Raw genomic sequence first — 16,889 nt, 5'->3', positions numbered from 1 at the left:
GCCTGTGGACCGGGCTGCACAGGGGTGCGAGGTGGAGGGCACCACACCCCTGAGCTGCTGCCCCCTGCAGCCTGCTCCCCCTTACAGCCCACTCGCCCCTGCAGCCTGCTCCCCCTTACAGCCTACTCACCCCTGCAGCCTGCCCCCCTTACAGCTTACTACCCCCTGCAGCCTACTCGCCCCTGCAGCCTCCTCACCCCTGCAGCCTGCTTTCTCCTTCACCACCACAAGGGCAGGGAGGTAAGGCCCAGGGGAACTTCTGACTCCAGACAGTAGGACTCACCTGTTGTGAAAATCCACAGAAGAACTGGTATAAAAACTGAGGGAAAATGAAGCAGACATTCTGAAAGGCAAGCCACACACTAGTTAGTTCAAAGGCACTAGGAGGCACGTGTTCCGGTCACTCCATGAGCAGACAGCGTCCAGAGATGCTGCCTACAGAGGAATGAGGATGCAGCGGGGCCTGAGCATGGCCAGGAGAGAGTCTGAGAGTGGACGAATAAGGAGCTGTCGCCAGGACGCATGGAAAGATGGCCTTCCCTCAGTCACGTGACAACGCAAGGTTCCTGCTGGCTCCACGCCAAATCTGTGTGCGCAGGGGTGTGTTGCACCTCCTCTCTCAGGGACAACGCGAGGACCCCCTCCCTGCTGGCCCTTCTGTCTCTCCCTGAGCCGCCCCTCATAGCACCAGAGAGATGCTCAGCGCACCGCGTGCAGCTGCGGCACGGACGCCCTCCTACCTTATAGAAGAAGTACTGCACGAGCTCTGATATCCTGATGTAATAGAAATGCCCGTGAACGAGCAGCATCTTCTTCAGGTGCTTAAATTTCGGGACCGCATAGTCGCTGTTCCTTGCGGCCTGACGACCTTCCTTCCCAATGACGCCTGCAGGAGGAGACCCACCCTCAGCACCGTGCGAGGGGAAGCAGCAAGAAGCGAAATGAGGAGCCACCAAACACCGGCGACGAGAACATCCGGACCCACACGCGCCCTGCACCTGCGCCCCTCGGTCCCACCACCAGACTCCCCTCCCCGCCTTGCGGGCACCCGGACGCGGGCAGCTCACCGATGCCCACGTGCGCCTCCAGGATCATGCTGACGTCATTGGCACCATCGCCGACAGCTAAAGTAATAGGGTGCTCTTTCGAAAGTTTGATTAATTTAACAATCTGGAAGACAAACAAACGGAGCACTTATCTTCTCTGTTTTGTTTGCACAGATCACTAACTAGGCAGAAAGAACATGGATGTCAAGTCAGCCAAGGAAGACAGAACAATGATCGGCTTGGTGTGAACCTCCTACGTTCAGTCTGCTGTCTGCGTGCAGGACGGATCCTCACACGGCAGCCCCGACACAGTAGAGAGAAGGCAGCTAATGTGTGATTACCAGGGAATAAACTGGAAAAGGCTGGTGGGCAACTGCTATCCGTTCCTGCTACATGCACAGATTCAGCAGACGGGGTCCAGGCACCTCTGGGGACACCTGAACAGCACGTTCCACTAGAAGGCAAGGCCACGCCAAGCTATTTGCTTTCGAGCATCTATTTCTTATAAATAAGCAGCTTCTCACGCTCTTTTAATCCTCAAAGTTGTCACGTGTGCAAATCCAATCTGGAAATTCAATACAATTAATAATTTCAAGCATGTTGTCCATTTCTTGGCAAACTTTCCCTCCGTCTACGTGTCTAAGTGCCGCAGTTCGGGACAGAAGACCGAGAAAATGAGAAGCCATGTGCGGACTGCCTGCCGTTTCATGAAACACTAACGTGTGCGAACCTTTCTGAAAATCAGTTAAAAACTGAAAAAAAGGGACCGTGTAACACATGAAAATCAAACACAGAGTCCTTAGTCTGCCTGTCTGGACAGGATGACACGGGTTTACACGGAGCCTGACTCAGAAGACGGGGCAGGGCAGGACCGCGGCCACGCTCCTGGGTCTCAGCTGGTGCTCGCGGGCGCCCGCGGGGAGGGGGTCCTGGTGTGCCTCTAGAGGCTGGCGGAACGCTAGAGATGTGAGAAATGACTCTTCACACGTGGTTTTCAGTGTTTTACCCTAACCCCTGCATCAGTCTGAGAAGTGCTGCATTTCTTTCATGAACAGTTGAAGACAGATTGGTCTCGTGCATCTCTAAAGTGGCTCAACAAAGTGAGATGTGCTGTAGGTTTACTCATACCAGAAACACACCCGTGCTCACACGTGTCTTCTATGATGCTTTACAAAATACTGAAAAGAAAAGACGTCAGGTGTGGGTCTCCAACAGACCACGTGGGCTGGGCAGACAGGAGTCTGGAGTCCCAACAGGCTAGAAGCCATATGTGGACTCTGCCAGTTTCCAAATATACCCTGTAGACAAGTCATCCCCATTTCTGGGTCTCAGCACTCCTCTGTGCACTCAGCGTAACACCCCTCACACGCTATCATTCTGTAGGGGTTCAGAGCTGCACCTGTCACGGGAGAGCAACAGCAGCTGTGTCATAATGCACTCACACCCCCCGTCCTTCCTCCAGAGTCTTAGAATGAGGTTCCCTCTGCACAAGAGGTCGTGCAGGGCCAGGCCTCCCAGCCCCCAGTGGGAGACGTGTGCACCTGATCCGGCCAACTCTCACCTAATCACGACAAGCAAAGTAAGATCCAGGTTGGAAATTGCTACCATTTGTGCTTCTATTTAGAAAAGGTGGTGCCTTGCGGGGTTTGGAAAAAGAAAACCATGAGAGGCTGTAAGAACTAGCCGGAGGCTCTGGGTGTCTGCCCCCAACCCCCCCCCCCCCGGGGCCAGCTGAGACGGGGGCCGACCTGAGCCTTCTGCAGGGGCGCCATGCGACAGCACAGCACGGCGCTGCAGTTACGGCAGATCTCCAGGAAGAGCTCCCGGTAGTTGCTGCAGCTCCCGGCCTCACGGGGCTTCATGATCAGGGACAGCGCCGCTCCGTCAATGATCAAACCGTAGTCCTGCATGTCGGCCGAGAGCCTGTTGAATTACACAAATCAGAGACATGACTCAGGAGCGAAGTGCACAGACTTTAGAAGACTATCATTGTTTTTTGGATATCTGCAGATGTCATAAACTGATGATCAAGGGATTAAGAAACTGGTATTCCTCATTTTATCAACACAGTCTTTAGAGCACTGGACAGAACGTCCTCGACCACATGTTAAAACTGAGTTTTAATTAACATTCTCCTGCCACCGACGCAAAGCAAACCCTGAGCTCTAGCTGCGGTTTTGTGTGCACACTCCCCTACTTTGGCAAAGCCGACCGAGAGCGTGTATCCTGCGGCCAGCAGAGGGCAGTCTTTATTCCCGAGCCCCAGCCACGGTGGCCAGCCTCAGGCTGCAGCCTTGCCGGGAACCCCTCCAGGGCACCCTGCCTAGAGGACGTGAGCTGGAAAGAACGCGGTCAGAGTACGTCTTTCTGCTGGGTTTCAAAGTCACAAGAACATCCCTGATCCCCCAGAGGAGTCCTGCAGATCAGGTGAAGGGAAACATCCTTGCGCTACTTATGAATAATTTAACATTTGCATATGATGAGAGAGTGCTTTTGCATTACGACACTAATGAAAATCTAAAATGATTCCCATGAAATCTTAACCTTCAGTCATGGATCTGATACCAGTAAGGAGAGCACTGATAGAATGTGAATATACTGCTGAATGTTCTTGGAAAAGACAACTCTCGGGCATATCCTGTTTTGTCTTAACAGACAAATAAGCATGCATTACTAATATTTCTCTCTCCACTCTGACAGATACCCTGAGGAATCCACGATACAGCCCGAGTGCCTTATAAGCAGATGAGAATGATCTCATTCCCAATATTTTATAAGTCAAGTCTGCATCCTTAAGCAGCACTTAAAAGTGCACACACACACACACACACACCTCTTCTGCAAAGAAACACATCACAGTTGCTACAAAGAAATGGCTCTGGCGCGTCCCGCTGTGCACCGCGAGCACGGGCGCTGCTAGGACCCCCGGGGATGGACCCGCGCCACCCGCAGGCCGCCAAGGCTGTGCGGCCCTCCCATGGCAGCAAAGGGGCACTGCCTACCCTGAGAAGTTGTCCCTGGTCAGGCTCCCGCTGTGGCGCAGGACGGTCTTGCTCAGCTCAAACAGGACGTCGTGCAGACTCTGCTCCTCGATCTTCCTGGTGGTGAGCTCGAGCAGCTGCGTGCCCCCCCCGAACAGCCTGCAGGCGTAGCAGGCGGCAGCTGCCGTCTCTACCTTGTCCCCGGTGAGGACCCAGACTTTGATCCCGGCCTTCTGCAGGGCCTCTATGGTGTCAGCAGCCTTCTCCTGGAGCCTGAGCAGAGCAGACGCGAGAACACAGGCCTGAGTGTGGCACTGGCGAAGCCAGGAATTTCCAAAATTTGTAACCTAGGAAACTATTTCTGTCCCCCCAAGCTAAAAAAAACACCACACCACTAGCTCGTGGTACTACCATGAGGTACCCGGAGCTGCTTTTATACTTATGTGTTAGCTTCGTACAAGGAAGCACTTCCTAATTCCAAGCAGAGAAACACCCGCGATGTCAAGGAGTAAAGCATCGGTCTTGCATAACTGATATTTGGTGAGCACGCAGTGCTCTGCGTAGCTGGGGCTCCCCCACTTGCGGAGGATTTTAGGCAATTACAAGGACCATAACCGCCAAAAAGAAAGTCTTAACCAGGGGAAAATGGAACCAGGAAAAAGAGGTAGTCAGTAGTATTCATTGACTTTCCTTTGGCATGAACTGTTGTAATTCTGCCACTTACCACACTGGAGCCCAGGTATCTCTAAATATGGTAAAATCCTGAGAAAGCCAGCAGGTTCCACGACTGGCTAGCGTGTACCATGAGCTGGGCACGTGTCAGATGCCATGGGAAGCATTCTGCCTGCGATGAATCCCCTCCACCAGAGCTCACGGGGCGAGCCTCTGTTAGCGACCCTGTGCTAGGTGTGGAAAACCCAGAGCTCGTGGGGCGGACAGACTCGTGCAAGGATGGGCAGCTCACACACTGGTCAGGCTGCTGCGCTGTGCGTGGACATCTGCCTCATTTGGGACCTGACATTCTTCCTAGATTTTAGTGTCTGGGCTTTCAACAGCTGTGTGAAGTAATGTGCCGTGTCCCTGCCCAGCACTGACGGGATGGGATCCTAACTGGGGTGACCCAATGAGACCCGGCAAGCTTCCTTGGCAAAGCCTTGCGCTCACATGACCTCAGCATTCCAGGGACATGGAAAACATTTCTAATTTCATCAGTTTTTTTGAAAATGGAAACTGAGGACCAGAGAGGTCAACCTGCAGAGTTGTTGGTCAGGGATTTTAGGGAAATGATTTGTGACTGAATATCATCACTTCAAAGCTGCTGGCCCCCCAACTGCCCCTGGGCACCTACTCTGTTTTTGAGGTCCTGACTCCCCACTGAGTTGATCTGCTCCCTCGGCCCTCATGAGGGTGTGCAGACTCGGTTCCCCTATCCAGACTCTCCTCTCTCTAACCTCCTTCGAGGACCATCCACTCTTTCCCAGGCAAACGCACCCCAACGCACGTCCCCCTCCCTCCTAGCACAGCAGACGCTCGGTGGCGTCACGTTCTAAAGCCTGTCCTGAGCACGAGGTACCCCTCCTGTGTTGGTGCCTGGATCCCTGCCTGAGTGACGGGAGGGGCTTAAGTCATCAAACTGAAAACACGTCACCAGACACCTTACTGAAATTGGGAAGCTGCGGAATGCTTGTTTAAGGCACCGGAAGACTAGGATTCCAGTAAGGACTTGAACGTCGGGCCCACTTACACCTTAAAGACCTTGAACCTTTATGGGAAATAAGTTTCCAGTAAATGCCCTCATGTTTCTGCTTCATTCTGTTAAATTGGGGTATTTTTTCTTTTCCTTTCTGTCCACGGTCTTAAGTCGCAACAGTGACACACCCGTGTCTCAGTGCGCTAGGCCTTAACTCACATCCGGCCTATCACGGAATGGCGGTGGATGGGCAGCTCTGTCCTCGGAGCACGGGAAGACACCGGCTTGGTAATCTTACCAGTGGTTAGTCGTGGTTGTTGCTATATTCTACTTCACGGTTTCATTTCTTCAACGAGGAATGAGAAATACACCTGAGTATGTTCATATCTAAAATGTTACACTGGGACTTGGAAAGGGCTACTGACAAATTTAGGAACAGAATTAATTATGACTGAACTCTACAGAATGATTTAAAAATGACAGTCTCTCTTGACTACCGATGACACGGTGTGAATGTGCCAACCATTCTGGTCTGTCTGGCGAAGCGTGAATGTCAGGTTCTTATCCACGGAAAGTCAAACACCGTCCAGGCATGACCTCCCGGTGACGCCACCCCGAGGCCAGTCTCGTCCCACTGCGGACACACGTCCACGTGAGGACATGAGGTGCCGCCACGAGTCCCCGGGGCACCCAGCGGGCCCCGCGGCCTCAGAGCACCACCTCTTACTTCTGACGCTGGGCGTGGCGCGTACGTCACCTGTCCTCCACAGCCGTGGCACCGAGCAGGATGAGGTCCTTCTCTACTTGTTCGTAGGCCTCTGCTAGCTTCCTCTCTCGGTCCTGAAGAGCCACTTTGGCAGCCTGCAGCAGTGCACAAACACCTTCATATTCTTCTGGAATAAGCCTTTTGTAGGCAACGCACAAGGTTCGAAGTCCCTCCTGCAGGAAACAGCACCGCGCTTAATGTGAATTCAAGTGTCACTCTGCTGGAATTTTACCTTTCAAGAGCTTTCCCAATATCCCCTCTCTCTAATCAGAAGGACTAACTACAGAATTGTAAGTCAACGAGCCCTCAAGGCGATGAGTCATTACGTCTGAATTATTTATATCCACGTTCAATATAGACAATCCTTATAGATTACAAAATTTCACACAGGTAAGCATGGGAATCCAAATCGGAGCCGTGAAAACGTAAGAGTTTGTTCTTTTATTCTGACGAATAAAGAGTTAAGCTTTTTTTTGGGTAGTAATTTAAGATTTTATTGTAAATATCAAGTGATATTTCTAAAGTAACGCTTTTTACATGCGGAGTCGGTAATACAGTTTGGTCTTCCTTAGCAACCACGGAAGGAAAACTACTCAGTTCTTTATCAAACCTCCTGGGTCCACAGGCCAGAGAAATAAGAATCCAAGAACACAGTGGATTTACTGTGATCATAACTCCGGTGGCAAAAAGAACACGTGCCACCAGCGAGCGAGATACCGTCGGTGCCCAAGGGCCACACACAGAGTGCTTCAATCCCATCAACAGAAGTTTCCTTCCATCAAGACGAAGCAAACCATCATAATGGTCTGACTGATGCTCTAAGGACAACTTCCCTTCTGTCTTCCCTGACTCCATGAATCCTAGGAAAAGAGCCAGAGTCCTCCTATACAGTCAGTCCAAACTCTGGGAGAATTCTGGTTTGTAAGATTTTTAAGAGATTTTTTTTTAAAGATTTTATTTATTTATTCATGAGAGAGAGAGGCAGAGGGAGAAGCAGGCTTCCCACCGAGCAGGGAGCCCGATGCGGGACTCGATCCCAGGACCCTGGGATCATGACCTGAGCTGAAGGCAGACGCTTAACCATCTGAGCCACCCAAGGCGTCCAAAAAGATTTTGCAGTATATGAGTTTAAATTTCCCACAAGTGCCAGAAAACCCTTCGCATTTCTCATGATTCCTCAGACCTCCAAATGCGGCTGAAGGACACAATCACAGTGCAGCTAATCTCTCCTATTGTCCCAGTTCTTCAAAGAGTTGGCACGAATGGTAAGCAGAGGTTTCAGAAATAAAAAAAAAAGTTTTTAGAAGTGGATATGGGATTTCTGCTTGTGGAGCCAGGGAGTAGACACTTATTCCTGATTCCTCCTAAGTACTACCCAGACCCCGAACACTGTATATAAAACAACACCGATGTGCAAACAAAGCCAGACAGATACACCACAAAAAAGAAAGCTACAGAACAATATCCCTTCCAAATACAGATGAAAAATCCTCAGCAAAGCACCAGCAAATCGAATCTAAGAGCATACCTGAAGGATTATGCACTAGGACTGAGTGGACTTCTCCCAGGGAGGCAAGGATGATCCAGTAAAGGAAGATCAGTCCAGGTAATACAGGACGGCCACAGAATGAAGGGAAAGGCCCCCATGATCATCTCAGTTGATGCAGAAAAAGCATCTCACAAAATCCAACACCTTTTCATAATAAAAACCACTCCGTAAACTAGGAATAGAAGGGAATTTCTCCAAAACCGCAGAGACATTAATGAAAACCCCACATACTGTGAAACGCTAGAAGACAGAAAGCTTTGCCCCTAAATCAGGAACAAGACCAGGATGCCCACTTTGGCCGCTTGTCTCCAGCATAGCCTTGGAATTCCTAACCAGAGCAACTAAGCAAAAAATGAAAAGGCATCCAAATTGTAAAGGAAGAGGTAATGTCACTTCTGTTCACAGATACAATGAAAACCCTGAAAATTCCACAGAAAAATACTGGAACTAACAAATTCAGGAAATGATCAAAATACGAAGTCAACACACAAAATCAGTTGCGTTAAGAAGGTAAAAGATCTGCAGACTGGAAACTACAGTATGTTGCCGGGTTAAGTTACAGGAGACCGAGGAGAGCAGAAGGGCGCCCTGACAGCCCTAACGACTCCACCCGAAGCCATCCATGGAGGGGGTGCAAACCCCCAACAGCCCGATGGCTAAACACATCCCAACACTTGTGCAGCATCTCAAAGTTCTGAGATCAGCCAACAGTTTCATAAAAGAACAAAGCTGAAGGACCCACACTTCCTGATTTCAAAACTTACTGGAAAGGGCCAGTCATCAAAATAATGCTGCTGGCAATAAGACAGAGAAGAATGGAGCCTCCCGTGCACGGCCGGGGGGTTTTTGACATGGGCGCCAGGAGCATTCAACAGGGAAGGGCGCCTAACCCACAAACGGTGCTGGGAAGACCGCACAGCCACCTGGGAAAGAATGTGGTGGGACCCTTCCTCAAGTCACTTACAAGATTAACCCAGAATCGATCACAGACTCCATGTAAGAGCTAACACCACGAAACTCTTGGGAAAAAACACAGGAAAATCTTCATGACCTTGGGTTAGGAATGTGACAGTAAATACACGAAATACCCAGGAGAAGTTAAGTATGCAGGAACGGAAGGCAGAGTAGAGGTTAGCAGGGGCTGGGGGAGCATGGAAGGGGCAGATTTTGCTTTGTGGGTATGGTTTCTATTTGGGGTGATGGCTGTTACTTGATGCCCTTGAATCACAAGCTGATGACGGCTGCCTGGCAGATTTTATGTTCTATGTATTGACCACAACAAGAAATGGATCACAGATTTAAACATAAAACATCCAAGTATAAAACGCATAAAAAACAGAAGAGAGCACTCGGTACCTAAAGTGATAAAGAATTTAGGCAGGACACCAACGTGGGACACGCAAGGGAAAATGGACAGGACAGACGTCCTCCGAATTAAAAACACTTGCTCTGCAAAATACCCTGCTGAGAGAATGAAAGAAGCTGGAAATGGAAGGAACTATTTGCGAATCACAAATACGATGAAGAATTAACATCTTAAACTTTTAAAGAACTATAAAATTCAACCTAAAAATAAAACAAACAATCCCACCAAACAATCCTCTTAGAAAGTGGGCAAAACACAAGCAGGGACGTTTTGCTGCAGACGACCCACACGAGAACTCACTGGAGGCGACGGCCACCTGCCTGTGAGGGGCACTGGCTGCAGGCGGAAGACACGGCCCCTGAACGGTGCAGACACCAGAAAACGGGTGGGGGTTTCTTAAAAGACTAAATGCACTCTTACATCATGCTCCTGGGCGTTCACCCCAGAGAAATGAAAATTTAGGTCCCCACCACCTGGACAGGAATTACACGGTTTATTTCTGGCGGCTTCACACTGAAAACAACCCCATCACCTTCCCACAGAAGGACGAGAAGGTGGTACGTCCACACCGTGGGCTGCTCGGCTTGAAGAGGAACCCACGTTGGCACCTCCGTACCATCGCATTTCCATCGCACTCTTGAAATGACAAGCACCTGAAGAGGGCAGACGGGCCACGGTGGGCAGGACCAGGTGGGCCGGAAGTGAGGTTGGGAGCAGGGCTGGGAGCAGGGCCAGGAGCGGGTCCAGGTGGGACAGAGCAGGGCTGGGAGCGGGCGGCTAGGCCCTGCGCCTCCATGCGGGGTGGGCCAGGACACCACACAAGTGACGTGGTGACAGACTGCAGTTTGGACCAACGCCTGCTCCCAGGCTTCGAGGTGGATCCAAGGGGGGAAGATGCGAGAAAATGCAGTGGCCCCTCTGCACGATCCTTACAGCTTCCTGAGACTCCACAACTGTCTCCACGTACAGGTGTCCCCACTCAGGCCTGCAAAGTTGGGGGGTTCCTGGCACGGGGACTGCAGCAGCCCCTTGAGCGTCTGCAGAGGACCGGTGGGCACGTGAGGGGCTCCCCAGGCCAGGGACAGACCTTCAGGAGGGAGAGGGGATGGTACCGTCCCAGAAGCCGGGCTAGAGACCCCGCAGTTCACAGGGGCTTCCCCTCTGCACGGGGGAGGAACTCGCTCCACCCGAGCGACGTCCTGGACCCACCGCACATGCCATAAAGCTGCCGTCTGAACGGAACAACGGCTCCGGGAACCAAGCCATACCCGATGGGAACACGGGGCTCCCCCGCAGCCAATGGGGTGGTGTCTTCACGCCGACCTGTGAAAGGCCAGCAGCACATACAGGGGCAGAGAGCATTGCCCACGGCAAGGACACGAAACCCAGCTGAGGCGGACGCAGACGCGGCACAAGGTCAGAACTGGTGGAGAAACACATCAAGCGGCCACCCTGTTATGCGCGTCCCAAAGTTAAATACAGACACGCAGCTGAGAGAAATCACCAATTGTCTGAGATGGGATGGGCCTGGCGACGACTTGTAGCCCACGAGACACGGCTTGTGAGACAAGGGGGCGTGAAGACAGGGTGACAGAAAGTCCCCCAAACGAAACTAAAAACACTACAACCAAGCACCATATCCCACGACCAAGCACCGTAGCCCACGGGGCGCTAGGGTTCCTGGAAAGGTGGGGGCAGAAAAAATATCAGAAGACATCCTGGCTGAAAACTCCCCAGCTTGATTAAAAAAACCATAAACCTCCAGACCCAAGAGGCCCAAGCAGCCTGAGCAGGCGTGAAGGGGCTGCGCCAGAGCCCACCACGACTGCCAGCCCGAGACCTGCCCCCAAAGATGGCCATAGGATGCAGACAGAGAACAAAGACAGCGGCCCCTCAAGCAAAAGGAAACGCGAGTCTGTCCCAGCTGTTTCTGCAATGGTTGCACTCGGAAACAAGCCCTAGGTGCGTCAAGAAGGGTGTTCCTGCATCGGCCACTGAGCAGCCACGCATGGTGGTGGGCGTGCCAAAGAGAACAGGTGTGCCGATGCTCTGATGCGCCCTGGCATGATCGCCAGCACCACCACGGAGCGCCATTTCCCCCCCTGCCCCCCGCCCCGCGGACATCCTCTCCCCACCCACCCCCCCCCCCCCCGCGGAGCGCCATCCTCCCCCCTGCGCCCCCCACGGAGCACCATCCGTCCTGGGAGCCGCTCTGAAGGACACGAGATGCGGGGGACCGAACGCCTGGTGCAAACTTTAGCGCCAAAAGCAAGGTTATTAAAAAGCAGGGAGGAGAGAGTTTAAACGGTTATGGCCGTAAAGGGCCTCAAGGATTGGGAAGCCATGCCGCCTGCCCCCCGTGTGCAGGTGAGGGCCGGTGCCAGCATCATTCCCCATGAGGAAACGCCATCTCTGGGACGCACCCAGCAGCTGTTCTCAGGGAACACACGTCTGGTGTGGGTCCCCGTCCCCTGAGAGAAGGGGGGCGATGGAGACCCCAGAGTGGTGGGGAGCATCCTCTCAGCATCCTGGGCACAGGCCTGGGGGTCCAGGCAGTGACCGGGCAGTGGCCAGGGTCTGTGCGGACGGTAGATAGGCCTGTGGCCTGTGTGACGGGTGTGGTGACCAGCGCGGCCGGCATCCCAGCCATCTGTCGCGGGAACAAGGCCACCTGTCGTTTCAGACCCAGTGCTGGAGTGACTCGCAGGTGGGGCTGCCCCCTTGGGGAGGACCTGGTGCACCTGTATCAACACTCAGCACCCAGAGACGGCGGCACGTGCGCGTGTGCCCTTGGGCGCTTCACAGAAGCCCTCCGAGGGTCCTGTCAACGGGACCCTCGCCTCTGTGGGCAGCAGGCTGAGTGACCGTGACTCTCCCACACACCAGGGCTCAATCATCTGTGCCTCCTTCGGAGTCCCTGCTGACTTGGGGCATCAGGGCAGTGCCTCCCTTGGCCAGCAGGTGTCAACAGGCACCCACACGTGGATGGAAGCCAGGGCCTGCCCCACCCCCGCACACCCCGCCCCCCCCCCCCACACACACACACCCCCCGCCCACCCTGTCCCACCCCCGCACACACACACACCCCTGCACATCCCGTCCCACCCCCACACACACCCCCGCTCCCTCCCCTCGTTCCTGCACACCCCACCAGGTGTGAGTGCGGAGTAGCTGCCGCAGAGGGCACAGTACTCAGTCCGCCTGCAGTGAGTCGGGTTACGGTTCGCACCGATGCTCCCGTGTGCGCTGCGGGCTTATTTAGGCCGTTCATTCCGTAAGTGAAAGCGTGGCTGAAGATTCCCAACCCCCGTTCCAAGACTACCTTGGCCAAACCCCCCTTGGTTTATAACGACTGTTCCACGTGAAATTCTGCAGTTTGCAGCAGCGGGGACGTGGCTGTGAGGGGCCACTGTCCCTGGCTTAGGATCTGGTGTGGAGCGTAGGGTGGACGGGGGTTAGAGAGGCATGCGCCCCCCTGCACCGGCGGTGCACCTGCTGAGAGGGGGCTGGCTCCCAGGCGAGCGGGCTGGCCGCACGGCACTGCTGGAGGTGTGGGGCAGGCGGGTGATGCCCTCAGCACAAGACGTGGGGAGAACCACGCAGGGGAAGTCACCGTGGAAAGTGGCTTCTCGATGATGAAACACATCACCAGAAATCCCTCAGGACCCTGACATAATCACCACAGACGTGCTTATAATTATGGCCCCACAACCACCAGCACCCCCCACCCCACAATGAAAGCTCGCCACAGTCTGGAGTCAGGGGCTGTGTCAGCGGCACCGCCCGCGTGACATCCACCGGGTTCCTCTCCACGTGGGGCGCGTGCGGCCTTCAGAGTGTGTCCCTCAGGGACAGCACAGGGCGCTGTGGCCAGGCCGCCCTCCCAGCGTGGGACTCTCGAACCGCACCCCCCCACCCCATCTCACCACTGCATTGCGCTCCACTCTGGCCCGGATCTGGTCGACTTTGCCTTCTATGACTCGGGGAAATATTGAAGAATCTGCTCCTTTGCAGAACAGATAAATTTCTCCTATAAAGTGAGGGAAACAAAGATGTTTAATCATACTAGAGGAAAAACTAGGTTATTCTTCACATTGTGCTTTTATGAAGAAACAAAAACAGGAACACCAGTGTTGAGACCATCGTAGGGATTTCCCGAGACCTGTTACCACGTGCAGTCAGGAGAAAGTTAAATCGTCCTTCCCACGGCCTCAAAGCTCACGGGAAGTTGAGGACCAGGAAGAAGACCAGTGTAACCAAGGCTGTCTGGCCCCTGGGCAAGACAAGCACACGGCAGCATGGCTGGCCCATGCACGGCCCCACGTGGAGATGCTGCAGCAGGGTGTCCATCCTTCACACTAACAAGACCCACAGAACGCATGCTGTGAAATGTTCCCGACACCTCAAGTCACGTCCTGACGGCTTCGCACGAGCTTGTGCGGCAGACACACGCTTCCCCCCGAGATAAACCAATTTTCTCTTCCAGGTAAGCAGGGAAACTTCAGCCAAGACCAAGAGGCGAGAACATGACAGAAGACACCAGCTCTGGTCAACAGGCCCCTGCTCTTGGAGGCTCCTCTTCCAGCCACTAACCTCTGGGCCCGGAAAGCCATGCGGCACTTCACCAGGCCGGCTTTGTGTGTGCGTGGCTCCTGGACGTGTGGGAACCTGGACAAGGGCGCCTGAACTCCGCGGCGGCGTCTGGAGCCCCACTGATCCCAGAAGGGACTCACTCCTGTGGCACACAGCACGACATCCGAAACAGCACTAATGATGCTCACAAATGTCCTGAGACTAAACCCAAGGCTCAGGTCAACCTACGGCCAGAAAGGATGGCGTCTAGTGACGTCCGGGCCGCCAGCACATGCAGCTGGGCTGGGGCACTGCAAGGCAGGGAGCCCGATCCCCACATGCCCGCCAACTGTGCAGATTTGTGGCCCGGATTCTGGTCATGAGCCATGAAGACTGGAGGCTGGGCTGGCCCCACAACCAGCCTGGGGGCAGAGCCCATTCCTGACTCCAGACCCCACTTCTTCAGATGTGGTTTTACCGCCAGAAGGGCAGTCGAGACGACTTCATGAAAAATCATGAAGATTTACGGTAATGGCTTGTGTCACTGTCTCAACTTGTCACTCCCTCACACACAGACTCCAGGTGGGACGTGTTTGGCCCTGGGACTTGGTTACAGACAGCCTCTGACATAAAAATATCCGGAGCGTGAATCAAACTTCACTCTGCAAAAAACAAGAGCTGCTCTGTGAATCTTTGGAGGTTGCTCTTCCAGTTGTGTAAACAAGAGGCCAGTAAGTGAGCTGTGGCCACAGGGGCTTGTGGTCTCCTGTACCCACCAGGCTGGAAAACCAGAGCAATTAGCCTCATCTCCAGGGATGCGTTACTACTTGAAGAACAAACTGTTTAATTAATTATTCAAACTTCTCTTGAAATTAATTGGTGCCGTGGCTGGTTCAGATGGCACGCGGTCTGTCCCGGTAAGCCTGCAGTGCCGCAGGGGAACCCCTGGGAACGGGCAGACGCCTTCCCATGGAAGGGGCCCTGGACTGGCCTGACTGCCATGGACATGATTCCTAATGTGACCACGCTCCTTCTCCAGCCCCGCGATGCCCTTCTGCGGGAAGGTGGCGGTTGCTTCCCAGGGTTTCGCCCTGCGGGTGCCCAGCCCCGCAGGAAGCACAGAGGGGGCAGGACTTGGTGAGTGACGGTGGCTGCGCTTCCTGCGGTGAGGTCACGCCTCCGGCTCGTGAACTGTCTCCCAGACGTCACTCAGCTGCAAGATGGCGCATCCATCCCCACAGGGAACGCCACATGGCGAAGGGCCAGTGAGGTCAAGTTCCAATTCTATGCCCTTCTTCCGGGGCACTGAGTGGCTTCAACCCTGGGGAGGGCACGTCAACCGCACGGTGGAGCCGCCTGCCCCGGCACGCCCAAGCACAGCTGGGTGTGTTCTTCAACATTCTGGATGACTGTTTCCCACGACCTGCTGACCCGAGTGGCAAAACGTCTCCAGTGTTACAGGCAGCATTTACACTATGTTATGTCCCGAGATACTCAGTGCCTCACTGGCTGGGCCACACCAGTCCGCCATGCTGACGACAGGCTCAGGGGTATGGGAATCATGCAGGGACAGTGCCCAGAGCGGCCATGTGCCTTCCCCAGGCTCGTCGTCCAGCACCCCGGAAAGTGACTCACAGGGTTCTGCCGAAAGATGCGTCCCCCGACCTCACATTGCCCTCTGCGGCCTGAGGACGAAGACAAGCTGTTGCCGGTCCCCCCAGAACCCCATCACAAGGCTCCTGCTTAAGGACATTGACCGCCTTTGCCCCCTGTTGTAACAAAGGACACTGGCTGACACAAAATCCCCAGTGTGCCTTCAGTCACTACGTCAGGCTCAGTCTGTTTGGTTTCAGGATGGTGGCTGTATTTGGCTGCTTACCAGGCAACCTTCCAAAGACATAAACACAGCCTGGTATTGCCTAGTTTTAAGAAACAAAAAGGAGTAAGATCCCACATCTTTTGCTGAGAGATCATTTTTGAAATTGCAACTGCATTAAGTAAATTGAACTGAGCAGTATTGATTCAGTGCTCAGTAGCAGCACAGGGGTGCCTGCACAGTGAGAAAAGTCTAGCTTCTGTATTCAGGATGCTTACGGTCTGGCCAGGTGACAAGACAGATAAACAGCTCACCTGACTGACGCAGCCAGGAAGGCTCCCTACAATGTGGCTGCTGAGCTACCCTCGGAAAAGTGCAAACCAGCAAGAGGCCCTCCAGGTGGAACCGTCCCAATAGGTAGAGGCCTCCAGGTGGAAACGCCCAACAGGTAGAGGCCTCCAGGTGGAAAAGTCCTTCCAGGTGGAAAAGTCCTTCCAGGTAGAGGCCTCCAGGTGGAAATGTCCCACCAGGCAGAGGGCCTCCAGGTGGAAAAGTCCCACCAGGTAGAGGGTCTCTGGGTGGAAAAGTCCTTCCAGGTAGAGGCCTCCGGGTGGAACCATCCCAACAGGAAAAGGGCCTCCAGATGGAAATGCCCAACAGGTAGAGGCCTCCAGGTGGAAAAGTCCTTCCAGATGGAAAAGTCCTTCCAGGTAGAGGCCTCCGGGTGGAAACATCCCTCCAGGCAGAGGGACTCCAGGTGGAAAAATCCCACCAAGGAGAGGGCTCCGGGTAGAAACATGCACATTTGGGGTTGTCCTGGGGTGGAAAGCTGGGAAGGCAGCTCAGGGAATCAGTGTTAGACACCGGAGAAGAGTCTGCCTGACACAACAGGTGCCTCAGGGCACCAGCAGGATCTTTAGGATGGACGTGGTGGCAGGAGACTGGAAGGTTGCAGGTGGGTGACGTTAGGCTGCTGTGTGTGGTGGCTGCAGGGAGGGAGGGGAGACCCTGCAGGACCTGCCAGTCAAGCGGGATCCACAGGGGCTGTACCTGCGGCAGGTACGATGCTGAGGAGCCCTGTGACCCACACCTGCGCCAGGTAC

The 16,889-nt window shown here is 54.0% G+C and overlaps 1 protein-coding gene across 1 annotated transcript in view; it reads right to left on the bottom strand.

The window, feature by feature from the left end:
• ATP11A (ATPase phospholipid transporting 11A) overlaps positions 1–16,889 on the bottom strand; it is a 94,832-nt gene that overhangs the window by 19,128 nt on the left and 58,815 nt on the right. The window contains exons 18-24 of the mRNA XM_073887445.1: positions 13,325–13,428; positions 6,475–6,656; positions 4,049–4,300; positions 2,795–2,969; positions 1,068–1,170; positions 741–886; positions 284–343 (exon numbers count right to left, since the gene is read on the bottom strand). Coding sequence (XP_073743546.1) covers positions 284–343; positions 741–886; positions 1,068–1,170; positions 2,795–2,969; positions 4,049–4,300; positions 6,475–6,656; positions 13,325–13,428 — 1,022 coding nt within the window. The remainder of the gene's footprint in view (positions 1–283; positions 344–740; positions 887–1,067; positions 1,171–2,794; positions 2,970–4,048; positions 4,301–6,474; positions 6,657–13,324; positions 13,429–16,889) is intronic.

Source organism: Callorhinus ursinus, unplaced genomic scaffold (genome assembly GCF_003265705.2).
Source record: "Callorhinus ursinus isolate GAN/ISIS: 27379988/994484 unplaced genomic scaffold, GSC_fseal_2.0 scaffold79, whole genome shotgun sequence".
In the NCBI taxonomy this organism is placed as follows: Eukaryota; Metazoa; Chordata; class Mammalia; order Carnivora; family Otariidae; genus Callorhinus; species Callorhinus ursinus.
The sequence above is the reverse complement of the archived record's forward strand: the minus strand, read 5'-3'. Positions and strand labels throughout refer to the sequence as shown.